The sequence below is a fragment of the Ambystoma mexicanum genome, chromosome 5q, assembly GCF_040938575.1.
Source record: "Ambystoma mexicanum isolate Mex_15411 chromosome 5q, UKY_AmexF1_1, whole genome shotgun sequence".
NCBI lineage: Eukaryota > Metazoa > Chordata > Amphibia > Caudata > Ambystomatidae > Ambystoma > Ambystoma mexicanum.
In genome coordinates this window covers 875,899,151-875,926,204 of record NC_090933.1, presented here as the reverse complement: position 1 = coordinate 875,926,204, position 27,054 = coordinate 875,899,151, and the positions used below count along the sequence as shown (strand labels likewise).

The 27,054-nt window shown below is 45.6% G+C and overlaps 1 protein-coding gene across 3 annotated transcripts in view; it reads left to right on the top strand.

Annotated features, from left to right (window-relative positions):
* RAD54B (RAD54 homolog B) overlaps positions 1-27,054 on the top strand; it is a 1,336,679-nt gene that overhangs the window by 1,094,890 nt on the left and 214,735 nt on the right. For all 3 annotated transcript variants that reach the window (XM_069621363.1, XM_069621365.1, XM_069621364.1), the window contains one exon: positions 3,360-3,650. In XM_069621363.1, coding sequence (XP_069477464.1) covers positions 3,360-3,650 — 291 coding nt within the window. The remainder of the gene's footprint in view (positions 1-3,359; positions 3,651-27,054) is intronic.

The window sequence follows — 27,054 nt, the reverse complement described above, 5'->3', positions numbered from 1 at the left end:
AAATTATTAATTCGGATATGGCAATAGAGACTATAAGGAGGGCTAGCTCTTCTAGGGCCGCCGGACCGAACGGGCTAAATAATATGTTCAAGGCAGCTTCTGATGTATGGGCAAGGCAACCTTATTGGTTTGGTTTTTTCAGCAGAAGCTCGTCAGAGGAGTCCTGCTGGAATTTTGGCATACATCGTATTTATTGCCTATATTTAAAAAAAGAGATTGCCTTAATCCATGTAAATATAGGCCATTGATGATTATTGACGCTGATCAAAAAATATTTGCATCCATCCTCTTAAAACATCTTGAGGAATAGGCATATAAGGCTCACAGAATGAAGACATTCGAGGTTGGCTTCTGTAAGAATAGGGGACCTAATTGAATCGTTTCTTGGTTAGATTACTACAGGATGCTACCTGAAATAAAACCAAGAAATATGAACATATCCATGTGGCCTCCATCGACTTAACCGCAGCGTTTTACTCTGTTAATAGAAATCTATTATGGAAGAAATTGTCTGGGTGGGGGACTCCTCAGGGTCTGTTGAAACTGTTAATACTGTTGCATAGTGATTCATGCATTCAGGTCAGATTGAGTCATGTGAGGTTATTGTCTCGGAAAATAGTCACTTATAATGGCATCAAGGGTGTATCTTGGCACAATGTCTTTTAATTAATATTTATCTGATCTGGATGATGTTTTAGCACCTGTTAGCTCCGCTCCCTTTAGATTTGCACCCCTTAGCTCCTTTTGCTGATGATATCATGTTGTTTGACACTACACCTATTGGCCTACAAAGAATGATTACCGTCTTTGCTTCTTATGCCCAAAACAACTTTCTGTCTATGAATCTGGATAAAACTAACATTTTTTACATCACTTTTGTTGGTGGCTGGGCTTGCAGAAGCTAACTGCCGTGGAAAAGATATTGTATATGGGGTTCCCCATTTTTAACAAACCATTTAAAGGAAAACATTTAAGAAATTTTAAAAGCCAAGGTGGAACGCTTCGGTGCACATATGTGGGTTTTCAAACAGAAGTACTGTATGTTCTCAATAAAGCCTTAAGTGTCAATTTACGTGGGAAAAGTCATACCTAAATTATTGTATGGAATGGAGATAATGCCCATGTGGGTGATTGAAAAAGTGGAGACGCTTGAGGCGTTGATTTGGAGGAAAGCATTAAATCGCCCCAATTGTGTTCCCATTGCGTTTATACGATATGAGCTGTGACTGCATTCACTAATGGCTAGACTATGTTTGAAGGTAATTTGTTTAGTGCAGACGTTTTTAGAGGCAAGTAAAGTGTTGATGTATGAGGATATGCGAACATTACTCGACAGAGATTGGCTTCTACTTTTTACATGCACAAATATTGTTGAGAAGTTGGGATTTACTATTCAGATGTTACCTATAGATATTGGGTATTAAGAAAGCATTATATAAGCATTATATAAGGTTGATTGGTGTGAAACTATCAATACTTTGCATAAATACAGTTCCTTAAATCACCTGGAATGTGAGCATAAGTGCTCTGGTTATTTACACAAATAGCTCAGTCTTTCCCCTAATTGTAAAATATGTTTATGCGATTCAGACTTAACATTTAACCTACAAAGGAGATCAAAGTTCGATGGTGTTGGCTTAACCCGTCCTTTGCAACCTGTCACTATTGTAGGGATGTGGACTGTATTGAGACTCTGAAGCATGTCGTGTTAAATTGCCCCGCACTCATTTTCAAAAGGATTAAATATTTTAGACATTTGATTTTTAGGACTGATTTTATTGATTGTGATGCTTTGTGGTCTTATTGTTTGCATGGTCACTCTTATCAAGCACTACTTGCATTTTATCAGTTCATGAATGATATTCAATTGCATCTGGATGATGGTTTTAAATGACAGCTGTATTTTATTCATTTTTCTTCTCGATTACATCTTTGCAAATGTTTTATTATCTCATATTTTCTTGTATTGTTTTGATATGTGAAAAGATCACTTGTTGAACTGCAACACACAAAAAAAGTAATAAAATTACACTTCTGCCACTTGTCGATCAGTATATCAAAATTCTTCACTTCACTTTAAAACATTTCCAAATTATACTTGATAATACATTTGAAAATAATGCAAAAACGTTGCGTTCCCCAATAACACATATAAATGCTAATATCAGTGAACTCTGACATTTCTCGCATTTCCCTATCGGCCTGGTGCTGTGGGATACAAATGAGTGTGTAGTTTAAAATAGGCATACAGTAGCTTGTTTTTGAAGTCTACAGGTTTTGGATTAGATAAGTAATGTTTTCAATTTAGAGTGCACAGCCTGTTTTGACTCACCCACCGATCCTAAGAAAATGTTTTGTAGATTATTATGTATTAAACACATATGCACACACCTGCTCTTTCAAATCTCATATGGATCTCACTGTACAATTTCAGAATGAGGGGTTTCTTAGGTTTTACATTTACACTATTTTGATGGGACTAGAAATGACTCATTTAAACTTGCTCTCCTTTTCGAATTTGCTTTAAATACACGCTGCCTCCACAGACTGCAAATTATCATTAACTATGTCAGGCTTTGAAACTTCATGATTGATTCATAGTCTGACTTTTAAACTTTGCTTGTGGTAATATGTGGGTTACATTTTTATTGGATTATGATTTTAAAAGTGCGGCATGCCAAATGCACAGACATGCTATCTCTACCATTACGCACACAACTCTAAGGGTTTTTAAGTTGGATTGAATTGACATCGCTCTTAATTTTACATGTAGTGCAATTGCACCGTTTTTTCCACATTAAAAAGAATGTATTTTGATAACACCTTCCCAAACCACCACCCTTTTCGGGACTTAGTAGAAAAATAGTTATAGCGTGCACCACAATTCTTTTGTGGAAATCTCATACTCACTTGTGGTTAATCTTTAAAGGCATAAAAGACCGGCTCTCAGGGGGTCTTATCTTCCAACTACACCTGCAAGCTACCCTTGTGACTACTGAAGCACTTATACCCATTTAGGAGACCAATGCTGTTGACTCATGGTCTATAGAGACAGTAGAAGTGTTTTATTCCTATACCACTATGAACCATGAGCTATGCACTACAAACGGGGTACTGATCATCTATCTTGTGTTCTTCAAGGCAGAGCATCTCTGCATGCAACATGGTTTTATATTGCACCATTGTGCCATATTTGTTGGCCTCGCAGCACATGGCTCTTAGATAAGAGGGAAGAGGTTTTTGTTTGTGGTATTCATTAGGAATATGTGAAATCTGTGTTGTTGATGGTTGTAGAATTATTCAATCTAATGAATCCAAAATTGGGAATGTCTTGAAAGCTAATCTATTTTCTTCTCCAGGAAGAAAAACAGCTGGGAGAAGACAGGGCTGCCGAGCTTGCACGCCTTACAGGATTATTTATTCTCAGACGAACCCAAGAGGTCAATAATACATTTCTACCTCCTAAGACCGAAAGCATAGTCTTCTGCCGACCGTCAACACTACAGCTGCAACTTTATCGAAAACTGCTCAACTCTCGGGTCATCAGAAGCTGCCTGCAGGGAGTCCTGGAAAATAGCCCTCACCTAGTGTGTATATTAGCTTTGAAAAAACTCTGCAATCATCCTGCTTTGCTGTTTACTGCCATACAGGTATTGTATGCCCTACGATTGCTTATGTTGAAATCTGAAAGGGAAGACATTAAAACATTATAGGAAGGTAGACAACAAAGAAAATGAGTGAGCTATGTTTTATTATTTCTAATTGGTTGAATAAATATTCAGAGTTCCAGAAAACTATTCAGAAATGTGAAGCACTGGATTGCCCAACTGCTTCTACTCTCAACGTGGGATGACAATGACTGCTCTCAAAACTCTTGATAAAAGGAAAGTCATGGCACCACCTCTGCATAGCGCTCCTAATGAGCCATGACTCCATACCTTTTATGTTCCTATCAATCATTCCTTTCAGTAAAAAAAACGGTGTCTCCAGGAAGGTTCCATGTGTTAATATCCCCGCTAAAATATTGCCATACAAGAATGGTGCCGTATTTTTGCGCCAATATTAATCCATTGAACCTGCAGGGGACACCCCTGCAACCCCCATATTATTTTAAAGGGAGAGGAGGACACCCCCGCTCCCATTTACCTCAAAAAAGTGTCCCCACTAATAATATCACCTATGGCCGTTCCCGATGACCATATATATGCCGATATTATTACTTGTTGCAAGTTCCATTTTCAGGTCTAGTTATAATGACCTGTAGCTCTTTGCCAGATTCATTGCATACAATCTTAGAGGAATTTTGGTGTCAATCAGCTATCCTCTGGTGCCAAAAATGGTTCTAATTGGTCCACTTCATCTTGCATTTGTCTTTGAAAAGCCACCTCTTCTGGCTCCTCCCATATCCTAGCCATCCTAGTTGTGGAGTCCTTCCCCGTGTGAGCATTGGCAACAGGCCCAGATTTAGTGCAGTTCAGAGATGGTGAGATTCATCTCTAATGGGAAAAAAATCATTTTGATAGCACGTTGATTACTGTGTTTCACAACTCGATTGCAAAACTATGTATTTAGAGTTTTCATAATTATGTTTCTCCAGCATTGGATCTTTCATGGATTCACATGCTTACAATATTCCCCGTCGTCAGGCTGGGAATCCCCGGTACATTATATAGACCCTTTCCCGTAGGAAGAATTTTTCGACGCTTATGCGTCCTAACCACCTCGTTTTGTATCATGCGTGCCCGCGCCGTCAGGACGTCATGATATAAATACAGGCTCCGCCCCCGCGCTCCCTCAGATTTCAACCGTCTTTCAAAGTAGTGGGATCCTCGTGTTTTACTACTAGTGAAAACTAGGTTGTTTTGTCTGTTTTGCTTCGGCGAAGTTTAAATTCTAGAATTATGTCCGGAAAAGCGTTATTTCGCCCGTGTGCAACATGTGGCCTCAAGAAGGTTTATGAAGGAGATGGCCACATGGACTGTATCTACTGTCTCCACCCGCACCACTCGGCGGATACATGTGAAATTTGTCAGGGTTTCTCCCAAAAAACCCTTAAGGACCGAAAAAGAAGGCTGGTCGACTGGCTTAATGACGGAGCAGGGGCCTACCCGGCTTCGGAAGTTGGCTCCACGACCTCCAGGAGTAAGTCGGAACCTCCATCGAAGAAGGTACGGCCAGCCGAAATGCGCTCTGAGGACAAGCATAAGAGGAAACAGGATGGATCTTCCTCATCACATAAAAAGTCCTCCTCCTCCTCATCATCTAAGACGGAGAGGCTAGCGCTGTCAAAATCCTCCTCAGGGGACCGTCCCAGGTCTTCCATGAGTCGGGAAGCCTCAGCCGGGAAGTCGGCATCCAAATCGACGACAAAGTCTAAGGGCTCGACGACGGCGACGACTTGCTCGTCGACCTCGGTGTCATTGACGATGCCTATTACCGTTCAAGCAGCAGCGGTGGGGATTCCCCCGTCGACGGAGACTCAGTCCATGGCTTGGCTGCCTGAGGTGTATGACCCGATCCCCCCGGAGGTCTTACTGCAGCCGGACACGGCGGGCTCGGTGGAAGGAGAAGGTGATCTGGTTCTGCAGCCATCGGATTTAGGCTTACGGCCTTCCACGTCGACGACGACGGCGACGAGTGCGAGCGGGGGTATGGTACCGATATCGTCCACGTTATTGACCCCCCAGACGGTTTTGTCTCTGGATGTGCTTAATACTCTTCAGAAGCTCCTGCAGCGGCTGGATACGCAGTTCCCTCAACCCGGGACGTCATCGTCACTTTTGTATGTATCGTCCGTCGACGAGCAAACTTGTACGGCTCGTTCGACGACGAAACACCCATCGGCTCCCCAGGCAGTAAAAGATCGTCCTCGAGCACAGGAGGAGGGTGAGTTGTCGGAGTCCGATTCTATACTGGGTGACTCGGGGTCAGACATCTCCTTGTCACCTTCGAGGGACCCGACATGGAATTCGGATGTAGAGGTAGAGTCTACGAGGAGCCAGTCACAGCCATCTCCCCCGGATGATGTGGGAGCCTTCCATGCAATGATGGGGAAAGCTTGTTCCGAATTCGGCTTGATTCCTGAGGAGCAGAAGAAAGACTGTTTCCTTTTTGACCATATGGGTCAAAGGAGAAAATCGGTATTTGCCATCCCAATCCTGGACCACGTGTGGCAAGAAGGTCTCAAAACGATGCGCCATCCGTTCTCGGAGCCAGCCATAAAGGGACGGATCGAGAAAAAGTTTAAAGCTCCGGAGTCCACTCCAAAATGTCTAACAGCACAGCCTCTGTCTGACTCGGTGGTGTCGGCGGCAGCGGCTAGGAAGGCCAGGGTCCAGCAAAAATGTTCAACGCCACCTGAAAGCGAGGCTAGGAGACAGGACGCCTTTGGAAAGAAGGTCCTCTCGGTCGGAGCGACGACAGTAAGAGCAGCCAATTCCTTAGCGATCGTGTCACGATATGATAGGGAAATGTGGCACAAACTAGCCCCTATCCTAGAACACCTGCCAGACGAACACCGGAAAGCAGCTATGTTACTGGTGAGGGATGGCGAAGAGGCCTCGAACCACGCTATCAATATCGCAGTTGACCTAGCAGAATCTGGGTTCAAACAAATCAACCATGGAGTAGTGCTTCGTCGACAAGCGTGGCTCAAATGTACTACTTTCCGTCCTGAAGTCCAGTACAAAGTCCTTGACATGCCATGCGAAGGGGAACACCTGTTTGGCGAAAAGGTTGATGAAGCGCTGAAAGGGATGAAAGAAGACACGGATACTGCTAGGTCCCTCGGCGCCCTTCAAACGGGTAGAAATTTTCGTTCTTTTCGCCCCTTCAGGGGTGCTTCTGGAAACTCCCGCTTTGGAGCCTCGAGGGACCGTGGATTCAACAGGCCCTCTTACTCTTCACAAGGGTTCAGACGAGCGTCCCAGTCGGCACGTAGAAGCAGGGATTATCAAGCCTCCAGACGGCGAGGCTCAGGTCCGTTGTCAACGAAGACCAAGCAAACCAGTAACCAATGACGGCCTTCGGAACGTCCTGGGGGGTCGAGTTTCTCATCACTTCGACCGATGGAAATGCATCACCACAGATCGATGGGTCCTAGACACGATTCGCATGGGTCATGCGCTGCAATTCAAAGACAAGCCTCCGCGTCTTCCTCCTTTATTCTCGACACAGCCCCACCTCCGAATCCTACGACAAGAGGCGGCGCTTATGTTGCAAAAAGGGGCGGTAGAGAGAGTTCCTGTAGCACATGAAGGACGAGGAGTTTATTCCAGGTTCTTTGTTGTAAAAAAGCCAAACGGCAAATGGAGGCCTATTCTCGACCTGAGAGTACTCAACAAGTGGCTAAAGAGCCTAAAATTCAAAATGCTAAAGCTCCAAGAGGTTATCAGGTCGGTGCAACCCATGGATTATCTATCATCACTAGACCTTCAAGATGCTTATTTTCACATTCCAATACGCCCACGACACAGGAGATATTTAAGATTCGTCGTCGGGAAAAAGCATTTTCAGTTCAAGGTCCTCCCGTTCGGGCTCAAGTCCTCCCCCAGGACGTTCACCAAGTGCTTGGCCCCTATAGCGGCCCATTTAAGAAAGGATGGTCATCATGTCTATCCATATCTAGACGACTGGCTGGTCAGAGGTTCATCCAAGGAAAAAACACGAGACAGTCTACGAGCCACAATGTCCCTCTTACGGGAACTGGGCTTCGCAATAAACTTCAACAAGTCCTCCGTAGAGCCTTCGAGGACCTTGGTCTTCCTAGGAGCGGAGTTTCATACACACACAAGCCTGGTGAGACCATCCAGCGAAAGAATTCAGAAACTTCAAAACAAGGCGTCGGAATGGAGAGTCGGTACCAAGGTCTCGGTGCGCAAGTACATGTCCCTGCTAGGGACCATGTCGTCCTGCATTCCGCTGATAAACAACTGCCGTCTGTTCATGAGACCTTGCCAGGAATTTCTAGCGGACCGTTGGGCGCAGAGCCGAGGTCGCTGGTCCGACAGACTGGTCGTCGACGAACAACTAGTTCAAGCACTCGGCTGGTGGAGAGTGTCTACTCATCTAACGAAAGGGATGCCTCTACTGGAACCAGAGTTCCAAAAGACGGTGGTGACGGATGCATCGCTGAGCGGATGGGGAGCTCATCTGGATACGTTACAGGTACAAGGCCAGTGGTCCTTGCAGGAGTCCTCCCTGCATATCAACCTGCTAGAACTGAGAGCAGTGCGATGGGCTCTAAAATCTTTTCTTCCTCAACTGAGGGACTCGGTGGTGCGTGTCATGACGGACAACACCACCACAATGTTCTACTTGAGAAAACAAGGAGGGACACGTTCCAGGTCCCTATCGACGGAGGCACAGAAAATCTGGCATTGGGCCCTACAACACAACATGCAAATCTTAGCGTTCCACCTACCAGGCGTGAGAAACGTGGAAGCCGATGCTCTCAGCAGAGAAATGAACGAAGTTCACGAATGGGTACTGAACGACCAACAACTACAACAAGTATTCAAGAAATGGGGACACCCGTCCATAGACCTGTTTGCAACGAAGAACAACAAAAAATGCCATCAGTACGCAAGCAGATGGCCTCAGCAGGGCTCTCTGGGGGATGCGTTCTCCTTTCCATGGACGAACAAATTCATGTACGCATTCCCTCCATTTCCCCTGGTCCGGAGGACGTTGCAATGGATCCTCAGGTACCCTTGTCGTGTAATTCTGGTGGCCCCATACTGGGCCAGACAGGTGTGGTTTTCAGACCTGCTACACTTAGCGGCAGCGGAACCGATGAGATTCAAGAAGACCCCCGACCTTCTGTCTCGACAGGACGGTGTTGTTTGGCATCACGACCCGGACAGCCTCCAGTTGACGGCCTGGCTCCTGACTTCGCCGAATTTGGTCGGCTAACGATTCCGGAGGACTGTCGGCGTATCCTACAAGCGGCAAGAGCACCTTCCACAAACGCCTCATACGCGTACAAATGGAAAAGTTTCTGTCAATGGTGTGAAGATCAACCAGGTTTGGCCCCGCAATCAATTAAGCCGGAACAGCTCCTTCCATACTTGCTGCTCTTAGCTCAAAAGGGCCTGTCGGTATCTTCAATAAAAGTACACCTTGCAGCCATTTCCAGGTTTACTCGTCGACGCCACTCGGCACCTTTGTTCAGCGACCGCCTGATTAAGCACTTCCTTAAAGGCCTTTTTCGGAGTTTTCCTCCAGAGAAGAAATTTCCGCCGGAGTGGAGTCTCAATCTGGTCTTAACGTCTCTTATGAAGCCTCCTTTTGAGCCAATGTCATCATCGTCTCTAAAGTTTCTGTCGTGGAAATTGGCCTTCCTGGTGGCCATCACTTCAGCACGACGTGTTTCAGAAGTTCAGGCTCTAATGGTGGACCCACCATACTTACGATTTTTCAAGAACAAGGTAGTCCTTGCCACTAACCCGCAGTTTATACCAAAAGCTCCGTCGGTGTTCCATAAACACTCCTCTATTTTGTTGCCTACGTTTTTCCCGGAGCCATGCTCGGGAGCGGAGCGCATGCTACACACATTGGATGTAAAAAGGGCTCTTAAGTTTTATCTCCATCGTACGCAACCGTTCAGAGAAACGAGACAGCTGTTCGTGGCCTATGGTTTAGGTGCTAAAGGAAAAGCCATTTCGAAGCAAGGACTGTCAAGATGGGTGTCATCTACCATTTCGTACTGCCATTCCAGGGCAGGGAAGCCTCTTCTACGACGGCCAAGAGCTCACTCAACTAGAGCAGCGGCATCGTCGACGGCACTGTGGGCCGGAGTCCCTCTGGGGGACATTTGCATGGCGGCTACCTGGGCGGCTACACACACCTTTACCCGCCATTACTGCCTGTCGCAGCAGCATGCCGAAGATACCCGGATGGGACAGGCGGTGCTTCGACACCTATTCCAATAAGGTAAGCCCCGGCTGAGGGGTTGCATCCTATGGAATTTATGACTGTATGTGGTTCGTTTTCCTATGTTAACGATTACTGATGTATACATGATCATAGGGAACAAGTTTTGTGAACGAAGTATATGGGTTTGCATGCACGCCTCCTCTTTGGGGGTGGTACTGGTATGTAATCTATTCTAAGCATGTGAATCCATGAAAGATCCAATGCTGGAGAAGGGAATAGTTTCTTACCTGTAACTCCATTTCTCCAGCATTGGTATCTTTCATGGATTCACATGCGCCCTCCTGCCTCCCCTGAACATGCAAACCGGTTCCCCCACTACTTTGGGGGCCGAAATCTGAGGGAGCGCGGGGGCGGAGCCTGTATTTATATCATGACGTCCTGACGGCGCGGGCACGCATGATACAAAACGAGGTGGTTAGGATGCATAAGCGTCGAAAAAGTCTTCCTACGGGAAAGGGTCTATATAATGTATCGGGGATTCCCAGCCTGACGACGGGGAATATTCTAAGCATGTGAATCCATGAAAGATACCAATGCTGGAGAAATGGAGTTACAGGTAAGAAACTATTCCCTTATCCAACCGATTCCAATAAAATCCACCCATAATCAAATTTCATGATTATTCGGGAATGGTCAATTATTCAAGATGTACTTATTATTAAATAGACTGGGAAGAGGACGGCAGCCTGTCTTATATGCACAGTCAATAGTGTATAGGCGAATCTGCATTGTACTCCTTGGCATGTGCATTTTGACATTTACAGGGAAGCATGATGGATTGCTGGGAACCTTGCTAAACAGTATTTTGGATGTGCAAGAGTGATATTGCTAGCAATGCGATGCCACACCTCTAGTGAAGCTGCTTAAGAAGGTTTCTAGTGCTGTGTGTGACAACTTCAGTACATTATTTGTCATCCAGTAATAATAAAAGTAATTATTATTATAATTATTATTATTAGATGACAAATAATGTGATGCAAATGTAAAACAACCCACCAGTTGCTAGGCTTGTAAAAGATCTGGGGTTACACTAATGGCGGGACTGTCGGGACTCGGGGCTAGCTAGCCTTTTGGTTATAACTCCATAGATTCTACCCAGGGCTACAACCAAAAGACCTGGGGCTATAACCCCCTCAGCACCCTCCTAAAAACGCCTCTGCAACCCAGTGTCACGTTACAGTATTCCACAGTTCAAGAGGTCTTCAATGCCTCAAAAATTGAAGCTCTGGATAAGGCTCTGGGTTCAGACTGTGTCACACCAGATTGTGCGAAACATGAACCATTTATCTGGGGTTTCACAATACTTTCGGAATGTAACCACATTAAAAGCAATTTAGCAACCCCTGTTTCTTGGAAATCTGCAGAATTTATTTTGCTCTTTATTGTTGTTATTGTTATTATCAGCCTGTTTAACTACTGAACTCCCATGCCAAAATATTTGGGAAGTTTCTTTATGGGAGACTCCAGGATTGGGCCATATAAAACACAATTATTTCCACCCATCAAGTAAGAGAGGCTCTTCATGGCCTTTGCAGATCTCTGGACGTTGTGACAGTTGCTGGATGCCTTTAGGTGTTCCCAAAGGGCTACTCAAATGTATCATTGTGTACTGAGAAATGCAGACAGGTTTGATTTGACAACAATGGCTAGCGCACTGTATGAACCACAAAGGGATTAAGCTGAGGATGTGTGTTTGGCTCTCCTTTTATCCATCCTCTATATTAACAGACTTGATCTGGTGTTGCAAGGCACAACCCCAGAGATACCAAACATCAAGGGCAGGAAGACACCCCTGTTTTATTTGCGGACAACACTTTGGCCATTGCAAAAACCGAGAATGCCATGGAATGGCTATTGCAACATTTTGCCCAGTTCTGTAATGACCATATCCTCATGGTAAATGTAATTAAGGCCAATGTGATGGTGATACGTCAGCAATCACTCATGATAATGACTCATTTATTATATTAAACAAGCTAATGGAACAGGGCACAATACGTGACTATTTGAGGGGTTCTCTTTTTCTCAAATCTCGAATGGACATCTCATGGTAATCAGGAGCAACAGAAAATGAGGCAAATCGCGGGACGTGGGGTATATTAACATTTCACAGGAAAATGAGCAGCAGTCTCAGGAGGATAGCTCAGGTGCAATGTGCTTGCCTGGTAAGCAAGACGACAAGGAGCAACACAGGTTCGATACCCGGGTCCGTGCTTAAAAACCTGTGGGTATTAAGCGTGTTATAAATAACCTATCATATCAGTTCTGTAATAAAAATTTATCAGGCCATGGTTGCGGGTTAGGGCTTAAATGCAGTAAAAATGTCAGTGGTCCTTTATACTCAGTTGAAAATGTGTTTTTTCAAAACCCTTTGTGTAAACGTTTGGGACTAATGGCACAGAGGAAGAATCAGGAATCCGATGGATCCAGGAAAAGATCTCGTGTAAGGCAGCACTGTTTCGGTTAAAGCCATGGCAAGAGAAAAGGTACTCTCTAAGTTAGGACGTAGAGGCAGTACTACTAGTTTACCCTCAAAATAGTGTGTCTAAAGGACATCAGTTATTAAAAGCTCTCAAAAGAACGTTATTTCCTTGATTCCAAAAGAATTGCCTGTGAAGACAAAATAATATCTGAAAGTCAAAGTGGCAATTATCAAGGGAGACGAAAGTTTGAATAACACCTTGTCCAAAGCATCAGTCTTGGGGTATGCACAAATGATCTATTTGGAAGGTTCCATGCCCTGTATTGACACAATTCCAGATAAAGGTGTGAGGTTAGCACTCCGTTCTCTGATTGGTTACGGTAGACGGAACCTTTTTCACCAGAAAAAACCTTCTTCCCCTTTAAATTTAGAGGCACGCAGTGCACGGCCCAGGGAGCATGCACTGCCCAGACTCCGCCCTCCGGCGCCACACCTCAGTCCCCTTTTCCGTATCGACGGGAACAGGCCGAATCCACCAGCGCTTCTGGGTTTGTCTTCGGCCATGTAATTCCACGCGCGGATACTTCTTCTCCTTGTCTTCTTTTTTGTCTTTGACCCCCACGCCCTCTGCCTACATTGCCTTGGCCCAGACCACGGTTGGCAAGCTTGTTCACCGTGTGGCTCGCTGTCCTCGAAAGCGCTGAAGAACAGACTAGCCAGGTGGAGGGAGCTCTTCCAGAAGTCACCTCCAGAGGACTTCAAGAACTTCGTGAAACATCGAGCCAGGCCCAAGGTAGGGCCGATATTCTCCATCGCACTCCGCAAGGGAGACTCCTTCCTAGAGACTCTCCCACGCAAGAGGGACCGGTCAGGTCCTTCTACCAGCGCTTGCACCGAGGCTGTGGGAGCTACCGGCCTCCGGGCCGAGGGATCCTCCCGGTGACAGTGTTGAGGGACCGGAAGGTTCTTTTACTGGGTCTTCACCCGAGAGGCTCCGTCCTTGTACCGGTACCATGGCCGAGAGGCTACGCCCTAATACCGGCAATACGTCAGAGTGGGTGCCTAAACGCAGCTCTACTGACCCCCGGGCCGAGGGTCTCACACCTACTGGGCCTAGGCACGAGGAGCAGGGTAGACCCTGTGATCCACACGCAAGAGTTTTGGAGGAGGCCAGGCCGAGCAACCCGTCGCAGGCACGTGGCAGGCAGCCTGACAAAATGGCTGCAGCGCCAGAAAGAAGCACCCATCCAACGCCATTCCAGGAATTGAGTGAAGAACGAGTGTCAAGGTGGGACTGACTTCAACCAAGTATGTGGTCTACAGCCTACCCCTCTTATGCGCAAGACAGCTTTCCTTTGTGTCCGTTGGACAGGGTATGCAGCAGCCCCACCAGCCTTCGCTACCCCATCAGCAACCCCCTGCCACCACTTCAGTCAGTGAGGAGGTTTTCTTTGAGAGGTTCCTCGGCCTCATGAAGTCAACTCGGATGGGTGTTAGCCTCAAAGACGTCATCAGGGAAGTCATTCCTGCCATGCTTGCGGCACCACAGACGCCTCCATCAGTGCCGCAGGCCCTGGTGCAGCCACCTCCTCCTGCTCCACAGCCGACTCCTCAACCTCCGGCGCCTCCTCAGCCTCCGGCCGCAGTCCCTGTACCCCAGCCTCCGGCGCCAACTACTCCTCCTCCTCCTCCTCCTCCACAGGATCCTCCAGAACCACAGGATACAGATGAGGAGGTGGATCCGGACACGCCATCCTCAGCCAGGGCCTTCTACGAACGTCTTGCTTGTCTGGTGGTGTACCTGGGCCTACCCCAACCCGAGGTCGAGCAGCCAGCAGAGGGGTTTCTGGCTGAAGTCCTCGCACAACACCCCTCTGCCAAATCGGGTATTCCTATGAAGACCGATATAGTCTCCCTGGCCATGAAGGGCTGGCTCAAACCCCACTCAGCCCAGCCGGTCAATCGGTGCCTAGATGCCAAGTACAGGCAAATGTAGGGGGATACACTCTTGATTTCCGCCCATCCTCAGCCACACTCCTCAGTGATCGCTGCAGCATCAATATACTCCAAGTCTCAGTCGTCCTCAGTCTCCTCCTCTGCGGCACTGCTAGGCAAGGAGGAGAAGATCTTGGAGGTGTATGGCAAGAAACTCTATTCCAACGCCTCTTTACATCTGCGTCAGGCCAGCGCCGACGCCATCCTGGCAGCCGCCAACCAAAGCTTATGGCGGTAAATTGCAGACTTCCTCCCGGAACTCCCCACCCAGAGCCAATCGCGCTTTAAGGCGGGGCTAGCTGAGGCCAAGCTAGTGGCGCATGACCTCATGGAATCCACAGTGGCCCATATTGACACCTCAGGCTGTGCCATCTGTATTACCACAGACATGAGAAGGACAGCCTGGCTGGACAAGAAGAAAAACAGCTCACAAACTGCTAAGTCTTTATCCATCCTTACAAAGACCACGCCCAGATCGTAACCTCAATCTCCGCAGCGCTCAGAAAGGGGTCGTATGTACGGATGGTTCCGTGGCTTCCAGGAATGCAGATCCAGGCAGCCGCTCCGCTCGCCGTCTCAGAACAGGCCCCAGCAACAAAAGGGGTGGAGGGAGTAAGGGTTTTTTCCAGTCCCCCTCCTCAGCGACAGCCTGCGAGGGAAAGAAGGCATGACGCCCCTTCGGGTCCACGTGTCTCCAGTGGAGGGTAGGCTTGCTCTCCATTTACATTTCTGGTGCCAGAATTTTGCGGAGCCCTGGATCCTCTCCGTAGCATCCATGGGGTACCGCCTTCCTATCACAGCCTCTCCTCCCTCCTCCCTTCCACTCCCACAGATTGGGAAACCAACTCTTTTGGCGGAGATCCAACATTGCATCTACAAGCAACAAACTCCTAGTAACCGTTTGGCAAAAGTCTTAAGACTTGTTTTCTAGATATTCTTTGCAAGCATCCCATGATGGTTCTAGGACATTGTATGCGGACATGTTTTGCCCTCATAAACTCTGTACATTTGCATTTCCCCTTCCTTACCACTGGACTACACTCAGTGCCATGTTATCATTTACATGTGAAAACTTATTGTATTTGTTATTAATTGTGCTCTGCGTTTATTGTATCAATACTACTATGCTTGCCTATTCCAAATATCTTCCTAAGTCTGTGACAGATTAGATGTCCTTTATCTCTTTACTTTGGAGGCTTCACAAAGCATTTGATTTGCAGTTTATTCCTAAATTTATATTCTGACTCCCAGTACTGTCATGGGTTTTTCATGTCCAGACTCATTAGGCCTTTCAGGGTTGTTTCATCTTTGGTGAGTTATTTTATAAGGGTGTCATCTGTTTTTCTTATTACCATCCAGACACACACACTAAAGATTAAAGCATTTTTTACTTTTATCTCTGGCTGATAACAGATGCTGGTGTTTTGAAGGAACTAGGGATAGGCCCTTATCCTGTCTTGCCTATCTCATTGGCATGCTTCCTGTTCTTTCTTGGAGGTCTAATTTCTCTCAGTAGACCTTGCTTTTTTACCTTTAGATTTAATATTGCCATATTATGGCCTGTGTCAAACACAACCACCCTCATATGATTTAATGCTGAGAATGGTTTCTAGCAAACTGCTAACTTCAGGAAATTTCAATTTTTTATCACCCTTTATCCCTGTCCCCCGCATGATTGTCCTCATCTTTGACATATAATGATTAAGCATCCCTTCTCATCTGTCTCTGTCTAACAACCATCAATATGAGGTATTGGTTGTGTGATTAATCCTGCAGTCATCACTAAACCCCAGACTAAAGTCTCCTCCCATGTGGCCAAGGGAAGGCAGCCACTACCTGATCCTAATCCTTTAGGGCGGTAGCATGAGGGAAGATCACATGGAAGGAGACGGCTGTCAAGGGGAAGTGGTGACTCCATTAGGAGAGATGCAGTATTCGTCCTCTTCTGAGTATGAGATTTCCCTAATGCGTATATTTAATGGTATGTTGTCACTCTACGACTCCCTCTCACAGAATTACCGAAAGTACCAAATATGAAGACCCTTTTAACAAGTATGAAAATGGTGCACTGGGGGATCAGGAAATTAATATCACATCTTCTAGATGTTATGATTATGCCTTATATCAATGTCCTAAACCCAAAGTATAAACACCAACTCCTTTAATAACCACCCCCAAGTCTGAACACTCTGTTACCCAATCAGAATGGGTTAACTAAGAATGAAAACAAACAAGAACATTATGGACTTCAAGTCCCCTTAGTACTGAGACGAGGAAGAAGAGCTTAGAGTTAAGGAAGTGTTATGACCGGTCTAGTTATTTTAATGTAAAACACCTGAGCAGGACCTTAAATGCCTTTGAGGTGTGAGATCAGCAGCAACAGGGAGAGGCAGAAGCTAATGGCGTTGTGGCGGCAGCAGGACACTGTGTAAGAGATGTAGCAGAGGTCGGGGCAAGGTTGCCATGCAGAGGACGCGCAGCGTGAACCGGTGTTGAAGCAAGTCACGCTGTGTGAGAGAGAAGCTCCAGACACTTCTCCGGAATTACATTCACACTGGAGAGTGTGCAGAGCTGCGAGAGCTCCATTGAAGGTTGGCGCGTATGACGGCAGACCGAGAGGAGCTGTCGGAAGCAGAAGAGGTCCCAAAGAGAGCAGCAGCAACACTGTTGAGTCAGAAGGAGACACCAAGGCATACCAGTGAGTTGGCCTGATGCCAGTGACCCTGGGGTGCTCTGAAGAAGCGTGCTAGGTGATAACTATTTTGAATATCGAACACTTGAATTAAGGCAAACTCAGCATAACTCTCCTAATGTGGGATTCCAAATAAGGGATCATTGTAATCTGCATTGCAAAAAGCTGAGGAGATTGATAATCAGGCAAACTGGGCGCAAACTCTACTAATGAGGGATTCTAAATAAGGGAACATTGTAACCCTCATTACCAAAGCCAGAGAAGATTGATAATCAGGCAAACTAGGTGCAAGTCTCCTAAACAGGGAAACTAATTAGGAGATTATTGTAACCCACATTATCAAGTCAGCAGAAGAGGGATGCCAAGGCAAATTGAGTACAACTCTCCCGGAAAGAGATATCAAGTGGGAGACAATTGTAATCCGCATTTCCAGCAGCTAAGAGGTTGTACTGCCAGAAAACAAAGGTCGCAGGAGCAAAGCCCTCCTTGTATGAGAGACAAAGGGGGAGAGAACTGTAACCTGCACTGCCAAAACCCAAAAGACAAGCAAGATAACAATTATTTTTCAATTTTATTTAATATACTCATAGCCAAGCAGCTCTGTATATACAAACAGTAAGCACATAAACACAACACAACGCTAAAATCTCTTTACATTTTCAATAAAATGTTACAATAAAATATATAAAATGAATGTCATTGCCCTCCATGAATTTGGACCATATCAAAGATGTATCAGTACAGTTCACTTGATTGTTGTACGATTTCATACATTTTATTGTTAGGGGTGCAAGACTTCAGCAGTGTGTGATAATATGTTCCAATGATTCCAAAGTGTTCTCACCACATAGTCTACACATACGTTCAGGACGGGCGATAACAATGTTTCCGCCCTTTATTTCTAAGAAATCACATACATTACATTTTAAAAAGAGATACTGTGGCAATAAGCCCCAAGATGGCGGGCCAATACCGACCAAGGTAATTCCCCTGGGGCCCATAGTTACAGGCCTGATTGTAGCGAGAGCTTAACGAAGGCCCGGGGGCATTACCGCGGGTGGTATTGGCCCGCCATCGAGGGGCTTATTGCCATTAGTACCCCGGCCCATTAGACCGGGGTGCTAATAGCATTTTTCCTGTCCTGAAACGCTGCGGCGTTGCAGAACAGAAAACACATTTTTTTTAAAAAAATGCCCGCCGGGAAAGGGAAAACGGAGTCCATTTTCCCTTTCCATGGCCATCTGCAGTGGACACACTGGGTACAGAAGTGTTCCCAGCATGTTGCTCCAGAAAAAGGTATAAAGGGAAGGAACGTGGGGTTGGGAGGGCAGGGAGGAGATAGTTTGCAGAGGATGAGGGTGGAAGAAACAAAATACATACCTGAATCCCCGGCGGGGCACGAGGCTCAGAGCGGGGATTGCCCCGTTTCGAGCTTCCTCATTGGCTGAGGTGCTGCCACGCCCCCCGCCGGAAACAAACGCAGGCACATTCGTGCATCCACGAGAGTACACTGTGGTATGGCTCGGAAACAAACCATTCCACGTTCAGTGTTTCCTGTGAATGCCCGGTGCCGGGGACTAATGTCTAATAATGCTGCTGCTAGGGAATCCAGTTATGTACAAGGGCCACCAATACCGATCGCTTCTGTAACATATAAATGGTCCACTGTTAGTCTTTGTAGATAGCTGTACAGTATGATAATCATAGCTATAGTTGATTAGCTTCTGTTGTAACCAGCGTTTTGTCACATGACTAGGACAGGATACGGGAAGCAGGTCCAGCCCAACCTGCCATTTGTTATATAGTGTTAGTATCTTTCCCAAGGTCTCCAATGTGTTACATTTGTCAACACTTAAAAAGCCCTGAATGTAATTTACAGTTATGGTTCCATTGTTAAGTGCACGTAAGTTTACCAAACACATAAATGTTCTCGACACAAATACAGATAATATCCTGATGAGTTCGAATTTTAAGTAAAGGAATTCAATAGAGAATGCTTGCAGCATTCCAAATAGCTTGCGCAATATTTTCCTCTCGAATTTCATGAGTTCAGTTCCATATACTTGCCCCCATATTTCTATGCCATATGTCAGAACGGGAAGAATTCTAGAAGTATACAAAAGCAGGATGGTGTGGACAGAGTTGCCGCCGTTCTTTCTGATAAATGCACTTAGGGTGTTTAGCCATTAAAATGCATTTTGCTTTAATTTCACACCAATGTGAGGTCCACCTTAAAGAATCATGTATATGTAAACCAATATATTTATAGGTTTTTACACATTCAAATTTGGCGCCATCCAACACCCATTTGGAACTAACTTTCGGTTTATGCTTACCAGAGAATTGCATGATCCTACTTTTTGCTATGTTTACTTTTAAGCCATTTGGAGTGCAAAATCGCCAAGAGCATCAATCATAGATTGTAACCCTTTAGGGGTGTGTGGTCAAGCTATAAGAGATCATCAGCGTAAGCAAGCCAATTTATAAATTGTGTATCTAATTTTACTGGACAATGGTTTATGTTGAGAAGTATAGGTTGAATAGCGTGGCTGCAACAATACAGCCCTGCTTTACACCTCTACTGGTAGGTATGACTATGGACAGTTTTCCAACTCCATCAAGGCGCACCCTAACACGCGTATCATTATGCGGCAGCATGACCATTTTTAATAACACAGGCGGTATATTCCAAGCCACCAGTTTCCGCCATAATCTGTTTCGTATTACAGTATCAAAGGATGATCTGAAATCTATGAATGCGCAGTATGCAGCAGTTTCTCTTCTCAGCAACACATATTCGACAGAAGACACCAAAGTCTGAATATTGTGAGTTGAGTATTGAATATTGAATATTGTGAGATGTTGAGGATTTGGTACGGAAGCCAGTCTGATTCGGACTTGGAATATAATGATCATTTATCGATTCATTCAATTCAGCCGAAATTACTTTTGCAAACATTTTGGCTGGAATGTCTAGCATTTCCAACATGCGATAATTAGTAGGACAATTGCAGGACATTTTTTATAGATTGGGAGAATGACTCTCATGCCATGTGGCTGGTAGTATGCCAGTTCCAATATCCAGAAATAATAAATGCAAAGCATGTGCCCACAGTTTGGGAGATTTTTTTAATAGTCCATTACATATCCCATCGGGACCTACTGCACAAGATTTATTTGGATGTTCTATAATAACAATGATGTTGAGAATCAACGCTTTGCAGTACCACATGGCATTAGGTATGTCTATCTCCATATCTTCAGGAGCATTCGTCCCCATGGTAGATTTAATGTGAGCAACCCAAGTCGACTCAGAGACACAATTTATAGGTAGGTCACTTTTCATTTTTGCCCTCAATATTTTCCAGATTTCAGTTGTATCTCTAGACCTGGCAAGAAAGGCTATCTGTAACCATCTTTCCCGTTCACATTTGGATTTATGATCTTTCAACCATCGACCATATTTACTTTTTACAAGTTTGATATGGATGTTAATTTCTTCGGCACAGTACCCAAGAACTGGATGTATGCGGGCCAAAATGTCGGCCCGCAGTTGTTTTTTGGCAGCTGTGATCCTAGGGTCATAATTTAATCATTTGTTAAACACTTTATTACTTCGCTCGGGCAGACTTTTATATTGTCTTTGTTTCTTAACTAGATCTTTTACACAGATAATGAATGACGAAAATGATTCTATATTGGTTATCAGTGAGGCAGTAGAAGGACCAGTATATTGCTCAATAAAGGTAGGTAAGAGGAAATTAGCTGCAACCTTTCCTTTGTCCAAATTATGGGGGTTCCAATGAATGTGATTTCCTCCACTATTTACAAATGTATCTCCATTTAAGTCCTTATTACTGGGCAGAGCAGTCATCTAGAAGGGCCTGAAAACTTTCAAGACAGTGGCCCATGTTCTACCTTGACGCTTGATTGCAGTCTGTCTGACAGGTGCAGATACAGAGGTCACATTAAAATTGATATCACTAACATCAATGACGGCATTGAAATCACCCATTATCCAAATCAGAATATTTTGCGAATTAGCTTCCAGAATATGTTCCACTGATCGTACATTATTATTGGTAGCAATACGATTGGGAGGGTCGTAAATGTTGATCATGATAATGGTCATCTGTGCATAAGAGATTGTTACAGCTTGAACCATAGATGTACTCCGGGGCATCTCAGATATAAGCCATGGGTGTTTTACTGAAATTAATAGGCCACCCTTCAGTCGGCCAAGTGGACCTTTCGTGGCTAGTTGCTGCAGGATAGTCCATCCATCCAAATGGATACTATCAATAAGCCACATTTCCTGCAATATAGTGACTGAGAAAAGGTCCATAGCAGACCGTATTCTGTCTACACCAAAGAGGTGAGAAAACCTACAGGTGTTCCAAGAGCATAGGATGTTGCTGTCATCGAGACATTGATGAAAAATGAGGTTTGAAGACAGACGACAACCATTGCCAATAGCCTTCACTAGTATCTAACTGCCTATTGTTAGTGATACAATCAGAGATTTCAGGACAAATATTTGGAGGAGTTGATTTCTGGGTAATAGACGCACTCACAGATGTTGTAGTAGGCATACACCTAGACGGAGGCGCAGCCAAGGTACCCGCACTCAATGAAGGACTAGCAGTAGTGGTGGTGCAAGAGGAGCCCATTTTATTATTTAGAGTAGTAGAATCAGATTTACATGGTCTATTATTCTGCATATAAAGTTCAGATTTACTTGGCCACAGTTTGGCTGGCAGTATATACACAATGTTGCAAATGTACCCGAGTCTGTAAAGCCCAGCTTCATATTTGAGGATGTAATCTAAAGTGGCGTCAGATGTACCCGAGTCTGTAAAGCCCAGCTTCATATTTGAGGATGTAATCTAAAGTGGCGTCAGATTTGACCCATATGTTTGAAATACTAGTTGTAATATGTTCAATCTGGTCTACTATTTTAATGTCATCTGACAAAATCACACATAATGCAGCAACAGAATGAAAGATATTGAGTACGGCCGATCTATTGAGAGGGGGAAGATATCCCTCTATAGACACAGGCTGAAGTTGTATTGCTTTCATATATATATCCAAGGTAGATGTATGGGTAGTTTCAGCCACCAGGTGCTGTGAGGACATTGTAACCCAAAGATCAGTTATTTTTGCTTAGCCAAGTGGCCCAGATTGAGTAGTAAAACCTGGGGTCTGTATGTCATGTACATTGGAGGAACTAACACTTGCACATGTTGCGAGAGAAGCATGGGGGAAAAGGTTATCATTAACAGATGGCTGAAGTAGAACTACCACTTCAGGGGTCACAGCTGAGGCATAGGTAGATTAGGTTCACGCTATCAGAGGGTTTAGTGTTATTTCCACTCATGGAGTCAGCAGGTTGAGTAGTAATGACAGGCACGCTATTCGCAGGTGCAGTGCAAGCATTCTTGCGTGTTTTAGCTCTTTTAGCATACATAAAAGCCTGAGAGACAACCTTGGCTTTGTGTGTAAGCGGAAGAGCCACAGCTGAATTAATTACAATGGAAGTGGTACAAATCTCTGATTGTATCACTAACAATAGGCAGTGACCTAATAGTTTTGCACTAAGAACACTTCCAGATATTTCAGTATTAGAGCCCTGATCTATTACATTTTTCCGAGCACGATTAATGCTCTTATGTAGAAGTATAGATTGAATGTCACGTTTATTCTCCATTTTCTCACATTTCTCGCCCCGGGTGGTCAACAGGCATTCAAAGGCCATAAATATGTAATTCGAGGACATGCTACCTAAGCGATCATCATTTGGGCCAACATCTGTCAATACACGGGAAGGGTCTATTTTTTAAACATGCACACATGTCATTGTCAAGTCCACAGAATTCATGTAATTTGCAGATGGAGTGTCATCAACTGGTATTAAAGTTGTACAAGTATCAATAAGAGGGAGTGGATCAATAGTCAGGGGACAAGGAGTCAATGTTATATCGATAAGGTTACCTAGATATTCCACCTCAGGGATTTCAGTATAAATATCAAGTTCAATATTATTGTCAGTGGGACACGTGGGATCTTCCTGGGCAGTATTATGAATCATAACAGTGATGGTGTCTTTGGAAGGTCGCACCAATGGTTGGACACGACAGAACAGAGCTTCAAATAGTAGGTCCGGGTTCAGAGGGGTGGGGCTTCCTGTGAACTAACAAACCAGCGATATCTGTGAATTCAATAAAATAAAGAAAAATAAATATACGCCCTTGACAACGCAGAGAACTAAAGAAGCACGGAGGGAAGTAAGAGCTGTCAAATTGTGTTTTGCTGCATAAATGACCTTCGTTGTTTGAGGTGAGTGGTCCAAGAGAACAGAGTCCACAGCAGGTACGGCAGCCAACAGACACTTGCAAAGGCACTTCGAAATATGAATACGCAAATGCACCCACACAGTACTTGAAATAGGTGTGGGTTCAGAAGGGTGGGACTTCCTGTGAACTAACAAACCAGTGATATCTTCGCTGTTTGATGTAAGTGGTCCAAGGGAACAGAGTCCACGGTAGGTATGGCAGCCAACAGGCACTTGCGAAGGCACTTCCAAATGCGTGTGTGCAAATGTGCACGCACAGTGCTTGAAAGAGTAGGTCTGGGTTCAGAGGGGCGGGGCTACCTGTGAACTAACAAACCAGCGATATCCTTCCGTGCTCGGTTCTATAAACAAACAAAGCTATCTGCTTCCTGAAACAACTGCTCAGGTCTGTCGGCAGAGGTTTGGACATACATCACGTGATTGTGAAATATCAATTTGGGAAGCGTTGCAACCCTTTTTGATGGAGAGTCAAAAGAATATCAAGAGAAGCAGTTATTAGTCCAAATCTACTCATTTATGGTTCTAGTGTGCAGAGTCTGGAACAAGCATTACCACAGAGTACACATTGTAGACTAGGAGTTTTATTCTGGTAGGAGAGTATACCAGGAAAGTGACCATTTGTAGTTAGTCCTGGCAGGTGATTATATCAGGAAGAAGATGATGATTTCAAGTACTGTGGTTGTGGTAAAAAGGTTGTGGTGGAAAAGAAGTGTTGACTCCATTACTTTGTCTTGATAAACTGTTGCATTTCAGAAAGTGATTGTTGAAACCATCCTGACTAAAGTGTTTCTTTTGAAGACAAAGTATAATGTGCTAACAAGTGCTTAGCCTTTTGAGAAAAGAACAGGTGCATTTGATTTGTGAATTTATGTTTGGAAGAGACGACTGTACCAAGCAGGAGGTATTTGGAAGGAAATGACTTTGGTTTTTCAAAGCAGGAGGTTGTGGAAACATTAACAATTGCTTGGGGCGTGGCTAACTAGCCATGGACTAGGACGTGCTTTGTGCTGAGCTCCGGTTGATCCGTCATTAATCCGCTGAATTACGCTTGAAAAAATATGCAGGTGCCTGGAAATTGAAGGGACGAGCGTTGGAAATATGCACCGCAGGAATCCTGAAGAGTGAGTCATTCGTGCTTGTGGATTGAAAGATAAATGGACTTTGTTTGGAGCGGCCGTGAGGATAATTTGTTGCCAAGATGGCGGAGAACAAAGGAAGTGTTGTTGCAGTCTGGAAGTGAAACGAATCCCTCTGAGCTGCACGGAGCGTGATGCAGACGACTGCCTATGATAATGTATTTCACTCTTGTTTGGGACCATGTTAATGGATCAAAGCTCCCGGGCCCGAATGATTGTAGTGGTTGGAGATTGCTACAAGATCAACAAATAAGCTCTGAGGGCTGGGGCGGCTCTGCCGAATACAAAGGCAGCTGAATCCTGCCGTATCAAACGGAGCGGGAAGACATCGGCTGCCAGCAGCCAGCATCAAATAGTATCTCTCAGTACTGAAATGACGAGGCGGCGCTCCTGAAACCTGACACAAGTATCGTTCTCGAATAGATACAACGAAAGCAGAGGGGCGCAATATGCAGACGCGGCTCCCAGCTGTTCATGAAGGCAGCCGGGCTTGCAAGACGTGGTGATCTGATACTTGAGGAGCAGGCTGTGGCAAAAGAATATAGTCAAGACACTGATTGGAAGTTGTATGTGCTTGTGGGCAGCAAGCCCTTTACACGGCCGATGGCAGTGGATTGCATCGGCACAAAACACAAGATGCGGTGCCCCGAAGCAGAAGTAAGTAGTACATGACACTGAATCGAACGCACGAACTGTGTGGGCGTCGGGCAGCGCTGAAGACAATAGGAGCTGCCGGGCTCTGCAGCACGTAAGCCGCTGCAGCAGCGAATATACACTGTGACCAGCGGAGCGGGTCAGAAGTGCTTGTGGCGGGCGTCGCCTGCCACAGACACCGTGGTATTAGGCTCAACAGAGCCGAATTGCACACGGAGAGCTGCCGCCATATGATAAGATCTGAACAAGGCCCGCGTACGTTCACTGACATACGAGCAAGCCGGAGGATGCGCAGGGCGCATAGCAAGAGACAGTGATCAAAGTCCGACGTGGATACAACTGAACACTTACAGGAGAACGACCTAGGAGGCTGCAGACGACCTGTGTAGTGCAGTACTATTGTACCCCTTAATGTGGCACAAGGTGGCTACTGAGGGTGAACCAATAAGTGAGTGTGCTTAATATAACTTCAAAGAGGCACCCAAACCCTGCTTACATTACATGTGCCCAGGCAACCTAACCACAAGGGGAGGTGACAGCAGACACGCGCGCCAACAAGAATTATATGTGGAGAGTAAAACGTGGGAGGCTACAATCCACGTGAAAAACAATTTCATGCGCCATAGCAAAAACAAGTTGCAAGATAGCAACCCCAATGACTGAAGGAACTGGAAGTGTCACAGCAACAGCGCTTAGCCGGAGCCAGACACGCAAGAAGGGTAGCGCTATGTCGGTGAAAGGGCTAAGAGCCAAGACCAAACAACCTACAATGGAGGTCTTTGCAAAAGCGCAGAGGACCCCTACAACATTGACACAGAGTACGGTCTCGACTCCTGCGGAAGAAGCCTCAGAAGGAGACAAGCATCAGATCCTGGAGGATATAACGGAGTTGAGCACCAAATGGGGCTCGGCAATGGCGGACCTGCGGACAGCCCTAGAGAACAAAATTGATGCGGTAGGAACGGAACTTACCCTGCTACGACAGGATGTTAAGGCGCTGGTAGAGAGAACAAGTGGTTTGGAAAGCGCAGTGAAGACCAATACAGATGTCAGTGCGAATAATGCAAAAGAGGTCCATGTGCTAAAACAGCAGGTTGCTAATCTCGAAAATCGGGTGGAAGAAGCGGAAGGAAGGGTGAGAAGAAATAACATACGGGTGGTCGGCCTGCCGGAGGGGTAGGAAGGCCAAGACCCCACAAACTATGTGGAGAACATGATCCTCCAGGAGGTAGGACCAGACAAGCTCTCACAGGGGTTCACGGTGGAGCGGGCGCATCGCGCCTTAATGAAGAAACCACAACCTGGGGCCCCGCCGAGACCGATAATTGCGAGGATCTAGAACTATAAAGACAGAGAGAAGATCCTGGAATATTTTCGTAAAGGCGGACGGAACAATAGAGAGAGCATCCACCAACATCACGGCATACCCGGATTACACGATCCTGGTGCAGAAGCAGAGGTACAGCTACGTGGCCGTCAAAAGGAGGCTGCGTGCGGCAGGCATTAAGTACATGCTCCTGTACCCGGCGAAACTGAAGGTGCTGCCTAAGAGCAGAGCACTTTTCTTTGACACTCCAGAGGAGGTGGTGTCATGGCTGGACCTGCATGGTTGCCCAGAACAAGAGGCAGACCGAGATCGGCAGGAGCATGACAACTGAAGAGCCTGTGCCAGGGAAATTGAGGGGGTAAGTGGGAGGGTGACCCTGTTTATATTGGGAAAAGTGAGACCGGATGGACAGTGTGTAACTTTCGGGCCTTGTGCTCCGCATGGACTGGAATATAGTGGGTAAAATGCATGTGGGAGCTGCATAGCATTAACGTAAAGCGTAATAAACTTGAAAATAGGAGCAACAGGACTAAAGCA